Below are 8,689 nucleotides of genomic sequence, written 5' to 3'. Positions count from 1 at the left end.
AACCATCAGCGCTGATTAGGGACTTAGACATATTCGATTTCTCACGCTTATGACTCTGTATAACCGTTGCCACTTTACTTAATAAATCCAAGGTCCTCGTGCCGACAGACTTTATTACCTCTCCGTCTCATTTCATCTGGTCCAGTAACTAGACAGACCGTTTTTCCCTTCAGCACAAATATTCCATGTTGTTCCAAAATAAGGATATCACTAATCAAAGGTTCTAGAACAATGTCATATCCATACAACTTTACATCATCACTATTAATCGATGCAGCCAAGTAGATTGATGACAACGAAGAATGAGAACCAGGTGGCAGATTGCCTAAAATCCAATATATGGCACAGATTTTATGTTTTTTACGCAACCCGGTATCACGCCATTGCGTGCTCCTGCGCACGAACGTTAATCTATTGAAGCGTGTTCCCGAGCACGATAGTCCGACTTTTTGCGTGTTACACAAAACGAAATGTAAACCAATGCATTCTGAATGGGAGTGTTCTAAGACAATTAACGTTCTCCACAAAACGCTACGAGAGAGAGAGAAAGAGAGAGCGGGAGGGACAGAGAGAGAGAGAGAGAGCGAGAGAGAGGCTTCAGAAAGGGTGTGCGCAGATAGTACAGTGCACCCTAGTTATGTTTATGCCAAAACCTATATATATAATTAGGCTATAATTATATTATTTAGCGTGTAATGAGACAATCTATAGCCAAATTGTCGAAGATGCCCGAGAATCTTTCGGGATATCAGCATGGGAAATCGGCGAATCAGACCCATGAATCTATTGTAGCGACCCTGGGACAGTTAAATAGTTTGTGTGTTATGTGTTACATTATATTTCGTTGTCCGTTATGCCAGTTGTTCTATGTGCATGTATTGTAATGTTATTCTTGTCAAACAGCGTGTGGGGCGAATCATTAGGTCAGCTGGGGGAGGGCCTTGGAAGAACAGGAGGGTGGGGGCCTGCACGCGAGTGAGACCGTGTTGCCGGGGTAACCGGGGTTTGTTTGGGTCCGGTTTTCAGCTGTTGGTTTCAATGTTGTTACAATGTTACGGGTTTCAGTGACCTGGTTTTTGGTCCATTAAAACTACCTTCAACTAATGACTCGACATGATTATGTCACCGGCGAGGTCGTTACACTATAAAGAAACACGTCATCTCAAGCGGGAGAGAAAGTTTGCGGTGCTGGTTTGTGTCACCAACCCAGCAACCCAGTCGCCAAGAAAAAACGTTGACAGTGCACGTTTCCATGAACACTGGATACGTAGCATTTCAACGTAAAAAATAGCGTGTTATACCTACAGTATCCACGTGTGCCGCTGTGGAGGCGGGTTTCGGGGTTTGGGACACGATTGTTTAGGGGGGGGGGGGAGACTGTTGTTGACCGGGGAGGGGGGGGGGGGGGGGGGGGAGACACGTTTGTTGAGGGGGGGGGGGGACACACGATTGTAGGGGGGGGGGGGGGGGGGGGGGGGACGACGACGACGACACACCAACCCAGCAACCCAGTCGCCAAGAAAAAACGTTGACGGTGCACGTTTCCATGAACACTGGATACGTAGCATTTCAACGTAAAAAATAGCGTGTTATACCTACAGTATCCACGTGTGCCGCTGTGGAGGCGGGTTTCGGGGTTTGGGACACGATTGTTTAGGGGGGGGGGGGGGGGGAGACTGTTGTTGACCGGGGAGGGGGGGGGGGGGGGGAGACACGTTTGTTGAGGGGGACGACGACACACGATTGTAGGGGGGGGGACACACGTTAGTTGAAGGGGGGGGGGGGGGGACACGTTTGTTGAGGGGGGGAGACACGTTTGTATCCTAACAACAAAACAAGTTAACAAAAGCCCCATTTGTCAACTGAGAACCCCAATTCCCAGAATCCCCCGCGGCTCCGGAACACGGCGTAGCTTATATTAATCTTTATTATCTGAATGGGAAATGCAATATTTTAGGACAGATACACCATTAAACGCGTTTCTAATGACATTTCTAGCGAGAAATGTACATTTTCCTTACATAATCTTCAGTCAGTGAATGTGTATGATCTTTATTAATCTTTATTATCTGAATGGGAAATGCAATATTTTAGGACAGATACACCATTAAACGCGTTTCTAATGACTTTTCTAGCGAGAAATGTACATTTTCCTTACATAATCTTCAGTCAGTGAATGTGTATGATCTTTATTAATCTTTATTATCTGAATGGGAAATGCAATATTTTAGGACCGATTCACCGTTAAACGTGTTTCTAATAACATTTCTAGCGAGAAATATACTTTTTACTTGCATAATCTTTAGTCAGTGATTGTGTCTGATCTTTAGTTTTATAGTTATTAGGATTTGATCGGCTCGCTCGCATGTTTCAACGACGTCAGGTTGCTTTCGCTAAACTAGCAGCTCACGTGCTTCCTGCGTTTGTGTTATTAAACTGTTACTTTATGTAACTTTTAATGATATCATCTTGTTAGAAACACGTATATCTGAGAGCCAACCCAGTCGCCAAAAGCATACGTTGACAGTGTACTTTTCGTGAACACTGGATTACGTCGCATTTCAACATAAAATAGCGTGTTATACACACACACACACACACGCACGCACACGCACAGACACACACACACGCGCGCGCGCGCACACACGCACGCACGCACGCACGCACACACACACACACACACACACACACACACACACACACACACACACACACACACATACACACACACACACACACACACACACACACACACACACACACACACACACACACACACACACAGTATCTTGTACAATGATTTTTAGATTTCTTCTTTGTAAAACTTGAAAAATAAAGTAAGTTTTGGCTTTGGAAAAGTAATTATTTCCCTTATTATACAAATAGGCTATGCTGTTAAGGCTGCCGTGTTCCAATACCTGTACTTCCATGAGTATACTTAAAGGAAGTATACTATCCGTACTATCTACTACGTTAATTTTTCAGATGTGAGTGCTGTTCCAAATCGAGTACTCCGTGGTGCACTAACCGGAAATTACGATCACGACTGCCGCCGTGGCTCCTCCCCCGCAATAAACATCCCGCTTTGAAAGGTGAACTCTTTACGCCTAGCAGCTATAAAAAACTATAAAAACTAAAAAATGACTCTATTAATGCAGGCTATGTGGAAAATGCGCCGACTTTGGCTCAGCCTGGCTCCGACTCTTCCGCTACGTATACATATGTGTAATCCAGCACATATAAAGACGGGGACCAGAAAATAATTACTTTCTCTCCATTGAAACCCTTTCATATTTTTCGATCTCAGAGGTCCCATGAGGGGCCTACCGGAAGGGGCGAACTTACGAGCTCTATGACGCTGCTCTCGAGCGACATATAGATAGGACTGCTAATCTTACAAGCATTCTCAAGATCGATTGTCGGCAGTAGTTCTATTCATTCTATCGCTGTAACTTTTCTCTCGTGTTGCTATGGACAAGTTGTTTGACCTGGATCTCCGTGACCCCCGCACAGAAGGAAGACACCTTGCCGTTGGGTTGATGCATGACCAATTCCTTGCAGAAGCCATGGTAACAACCTTTTGTACATTAACTGAACTTGAACTTGTACATGAAATGAATGTTTCAGTACCTCAGAAACTCCGTCTAACAAGATGTTGGACTTAAACACACAGGAGGCTGCGGAGAATGTCAATCGGGCAAGATCTGGAGGGGATTCACCACGGAGCTCAACCAAACGGAGCGGACGCGGCAAGGCCAGAGGGAGACGTGGAGGCCGTGCGGGCCATACAGGCCGTGCAGACCGATGGAGTGGCCTAACTACAGGTTTGTTTATGTGCAAATTCAGATTAGTTTAATTTGGTGACAAACAATTACCCATGGCAATTAGGGATGGGTCAGAATTTTCTATTATTCGATTTTTCGTTCCCGTGGGTCAAAGTCGATTTGTAACATTTGGACCGTTAAAGGTTGGGTATGGGATTTGCGAAACGCCAGCAGATTTTGAAAATACACAACTCAAATGGTCCTACCCCCTCTCCTTCAACGCTGACTCTACCCATTCCAAGTACAAGTACATGGGAGCGGGGGAGAGGGAGTGCCGTACGACCGTTTGATTGACGTACTTACTGTCAAATGAGTTTCTTGCAGCAGTGCAAGCACTTGAGTGTCTGCCGTAGAGATATATTAATCTGTCATGTACTGTTTAACAGGCATGGACACTGAGGTGTTGGCACTTCCTTCAGAGGATTCCTTGCCCTTACCCAGAGCACAGCAAAATCCTCAAGAGATGTTTGGTAAATATACAGTGTTTAATTCTGAAATCCAAATACTGTATATAGAATGTAGATCATTTGGTTATATTTTATTTGCAGAACAAAACATGGAGAGGCTTTCTGCCCTACTGGATTCAAGCCCCTGTCCTGCTGAGCCTGAGAGAAGCGCAGCATCATCGTGGTCTGTTAGGCAGCAGAAAGCCTCTGACCGTTGGGAGGAAGCACGGCCGTACCACCTCAGATGCCTTTTGGAATCTGAGGCTGTTGGCAAGCCATTGTGTTGCTTCTGCCACAAGCCGGCTGTTATAAGGTTGGATGTTCATCAATCAAATAATAGAATGTATCTATGTACACTAAAAAAAGTATATCATATAAATTGAGTGACTTGACTTGAGTGTTTTGTCTGCTTAGGTGCAGAGAGTGCCTTCCGGAGCAGTGGTTTTGTGGGGCCTGCGACATGCATAACCACAGCAAACGGCCACTCCACAACAGGGACAGCGTGGTGGATGGCTTCTTTAAAGCCATTCCCCCATCCACATGTATCTCAAGAGGAGAGACTGGAATATATGCCACACATGAGCAAGGTAAGGTCTGACAAATCTACCTGTCTAGACTTCCTGATCCTTATCTTGTTTATTCAGTCTGCTGCCATATACAGAATGTTCACTTTTCTTTTCGACAGATCGCATTTTACCCACAATGCCAGCACAGCACTGCACCTGCCAGGTCCCTAGCTTCACAGTGGAAGCTGGGAAACCAGTCATCTTGATTACCATCAATGGTAGAAACCAGTTCTCTATTTAGACTTCTGTTAGTCTAATATACAATATGTGTCAATGATTATGACTAATGTTGTTTTTTTCGTTAGGGCGTTATGATTTGCATTTGCCACGTTATGTGTGCCAAACATGCCTGCAGCAGTGGGCCCCTGATGTGAGAGACCTAGTCAGGAGTGGATATTGGCCAGCTTCTGCAAATGCTTCCACAATCTACACGGTGGACCTCCTCAACACCTTTCAGGAGCTGAAGTTGATCTCACCTGGATTCTCCAGGCAAGCCCTTGCAAAAATGCTGGAACATCGCACACTGTGTGCAGGAAGAGTAAGTGACATCAGCAATACTATTTATTATGCTCACCAATATTGTCAGCAATTTTTTTTATTTTTTTTTTGACTATCTCAAAAATGTTTTCCATATTCTGATATACTTTCTAGTCTGGACAGATCAACGGGGATGCCCTGCAGAGGAGCTTTCTTGAGTTTGCATACGCCTCCTTTGAGAAAGACCAGCTCTGCTGTGATACCCCTTTCACCTGCCCTGCCTGCACACCTGAAATGGTAGCAGTGTCAGCAGATGGCAACAGGAAGCTTTATCGCTTTGGCCATACTGGAAGGTGCACTTTAAGTTCTCTTTGGTAATTGAGTCGTGACTGTAAGTGACAACAAGAGTAGGTAATGGATGTTATATATTTTTCCCCTAGATCTAATGACACTCCCTTTTTTGATGGGCTATTTCTAGCCAAAGACAGTGAGGTGTCTGATTTTGTCAACACAATACAGATGGCGGTGAAGAATGTAAGTTTAAACACTCAAATAGTTCTGTTACTAAAGGAATCATTGCATTTCCTGGACTTCTAGAAGTATTCCATACTCCCTACTCTTTTGTCGTGAATTACATTAACAATATGTGTATGCACTATATTCACAGATAAAGGGGAGAGGCACATGTGGAGACTCTCAATGGGCAGCAGCAAGGGAGACCTCTAGGCGGGCCTCTAAACTGGATGAGGAAGGCGTTGAGGTTGCGGTGTGTCGGCATGGCTTCCTTTTAAAAGCCCTTAACATGTACCGAGGAGAGATATTTGCGTATCCTATGTATCTCCAAAGGGAGCTTCTCCCAAGCAAGGCACAGTTTTTTGCTATGGATGTGGCATGCAAATACTGGCCATACCTACAAAAAGTTGCTTCGGTCATTCCAGCTCTCAAGAGCCTCACAGAAATGAAGCCCTTCCTGAGCATCATGCATGCAAGAGCTCATGCTACCAAGTGTGAGGTATGTCTGTTATCTGTTATTTTCAAATGAATACGCCATGTGTTACTATAGGAATGGACAGCTTTAAGCTGAATTCCTTTTCCATAATATTTGTCCACGTTTTCCAACTGCTTCATTGGCTCTAATGAACCCCAAATCCACCCATCCTTGCAACAGATAAAATGGAGTGGTCGGAATCAGAAGGGAGCAGGCACAACTGCCGGTGAGGAGGTGGAGCAAATAAACAGCTACCTCTCCCGTTGTGCCCTGACAACAAAGTACATGTCAAAAGCAGGTAAGTCACTTTGGTCTGAGTTTATGCTATCATCTAATATTGCTCATAGATTGCAGAACATAATGTAATTCTCCTTATACCAGCACGTGTGGACATGCTCACTGTGCATGCAATGGGTTGGAACCATCACAAAGCAGAGACGCTACACAAGGCCCTCTCCACAAGATATGTGAAGGTATGTTTCATATTCATGTATGTTTTTGTGCCAGTTGTTAGGCAGACTGAGTTCCTATTGTAATTATTGTAAATATTTTAGACATCTAAAAGGGCAGAAGAAGAGGCAGAGAGGCTGTCACAACTGCAGAAGGACCTGCAGTGCTCAAATGCAATGGCTGTACAGTGGATTGCTGAAGTCAAGGAATGGGCAGAGAGCGGTGAGGACAGAACAATATACATGCCTTTTTGCAGTTTCCTTACAGACATTTGTGTTCAAACGGTAGTCAAAATAATACACAATCAGTGAAGCATTAGTGCTGCAAAAATCTAGAAAACTCGGTTGCATTGTATAGAATACAGTACACTGAGCTTAATTTCACCCTAACGGATATCTACAGAGACCCCAGTAACGGGTCTGCACGTTCTCCAGCAGTCCATTGAGGGTCTCCATCTGGGTCTAAAGCAACAGAAACAAACCCTCTACCGTCAGAATGGTATGTAGGCTTTTTCTTGAGTTATCCGGTATACCTAACAATGTATCTATATTTTTAATATAACCTATACAAGGTTTTTGTGTCTGCATATTACGTTTCTCCTAAACAATCTAGACAGCAACAAGCTTCGCCATCGTCTCCGAAGAAAGTTGACGGAAGACAAAAAGCGCCTTCTCCAGGAGATTGATAAATACAACAGTCTTGTTGCAGACCTCTCCAAAAGGATTGATGTGGCCTTGGTTGACCACTCTTTGGCTGGACAGAGCACTGGCGCAATATGGCCATGGGAGGACTATGGCAGTGGTATGCATTTTTCAATGCTTTTAAAATGTCATGCAGTATATCGGAATAGTGAACTATCCTGAAATGATATATTAAATATAATGGTGGTTTTGTAATATATAAAACGATTTTGGGAAAGAAACATAATTTCTAAATTCTGTTTCCATTATGGTTGCATTGCTAAATGTTATGCCAGATACTCATGTATTGATCTTAATATTTTGGATCATTAGTAACAATCGGGGTCAAGAAACGACTGCACGACCAGGAAATGCTGAAAACACGGCTGGAAGAGGAGCTCCCTATCCTGGTGTTGGAGATGGCCCAGCACTGTACGTGGTTGCAGAACCTGGGAGTGGCCCTCAAGACGGAGCTTGCAAGATACGGTAAGTTAAAGACAAGTTTTGGGGATCCCATTTAATGTATTCAATTAGTGGGGGATGTTTCAATATATATTAACCATATATTAACCACACCACATTCTGAACCATTAGGTCTTGCAGGCTACACTTCTGAGGGGCTTTGTCCAAATGACACTCCATTTGGGAAAACTTTTTTTCTCTAAGGGCTAGAACTCCAAATCTCGGATATGTCGTACACGGGGCCCCGGGAAATGTGTGTAAACATTTTAGCATCCCTAGCTATCTCGAAAAGGTCGGCAAAGGGGCGTGACCTCCAACAGTACAGTAAATGTACATAAGACAGAGGTTAGTTTCTAGTCCCCATTTTTTGTGGGATGGAGGTGTACATTTGTGGCTAAAGGTGTGTAGACACAGCTGGCCTGTGGCCACGTTTTTGAAGTCGGGGGTCAAAAGGTCAAAAGGAGCCGGCACCACGCCGCTTATGAGATAACAAAAAGTTAATGTGTGTTTCTCTCATAACTTTTTGTCATTATTAAAGAGAGGCCTGATTCTCAGATATGCATGTTGGATGGCTAGGGTGTAGGTTTGGGTAGAACTTCAGACCAAAATCTTGTAAGCGAGCCGCTGGGTGAGGTGCAACAAGATGGAGCACTTGCTGAGTAATTTCTTGTAGGGCCGGTGCTTAAGAGGGCAAACAAGATGTCCTTCAATATCTACGCTTCCAGGCGATTGCAACGGTGCCACACATGAACACATTCAAACATGTTTAATGGTAGTAATTAGCTGTCGAAATTGG

At 44.2% G+C, this 8,689-nt stretch overlaps 1 protein-coding gene across 1 annotated transcript; it reads left to right on the top strand.

Annotated features, from left to right (window-relative positions):
• Window positions 1-3,320: 3,320 nt before the first annotated feature.
• On the top strand, window positions 3,321-7,952 carry LOC115539226 (uncharacterized). The gene is made up of 16 exons (XM_030350340.1): window positions 3,321-3,569; window positions 3,674-3,824; window positions 4,211-4,294; window positions 4,373-4,583; window positions 4,685-4,857; window positions 4,956-5,054; window positions 5,142-5,374; window positions 5,488-5,666; window positions 5,754-5,847; window positions 5,981-6,325; window positions 6,482-6,599; window positions 6,683-6,774; window positions 6,856-6,973; window positions 7,154-7,249; window positions 7,364-7,552; window positions 7,765-7,952. The coding sequence occupies exons 1-16, from the start codon at window positions 3,471-3,473 to the stop codon at window positions 7,950-7,952; spliced, it is 2,469 nt and encodes an 822-aa protein (XP_030206200.1). The 5' UTR covers window positions 3,321-3,470.
• Window positions 7,953-8,689: the final 737 nt, after the last annotated feature.

The sequence above is a fragment of the Gadus morhua genome, unplaced genomic scaffold (assembly GCF_902167405.1).
Source record: "Gadus morhua unplaced genomic scaffold, gadMor3.0, whole genome shotgun sequence".
Lineage (NCBI taxonomy): Eukaryota > Metazoa > Chordata > Actinopteri > Gadiformes > Gadidae > Gadus > Gadus morhua.
Note: the sequence above shows the minus strand (reverse complement) of the source record. Positions and strands in the feature narration are given on the sequence as shown.

Coding starts and splice junctions, on each gene's coding strand:
- LOC115539226 (XM_030350340.1), top strand. CDS start 3,471: ATGGACAAGTTGTTTGACCTGGATCTCCGTGACCCCCGCACAGAAGGA. Junction 4,295..4,372: donor AAATCCTCAAGAGATGTTTG/GTAAATATACAG, acceptor TTTTATTTGCAG/AACAAAACATGGAGAGGCTT. Junction 6,974..7,153: donor CAAGGAATGGGCAGAGAGCG/GTGAGGACAGAA, acceptor GGATATCTACAG/AGACCCCAGTAACGGGTCTG.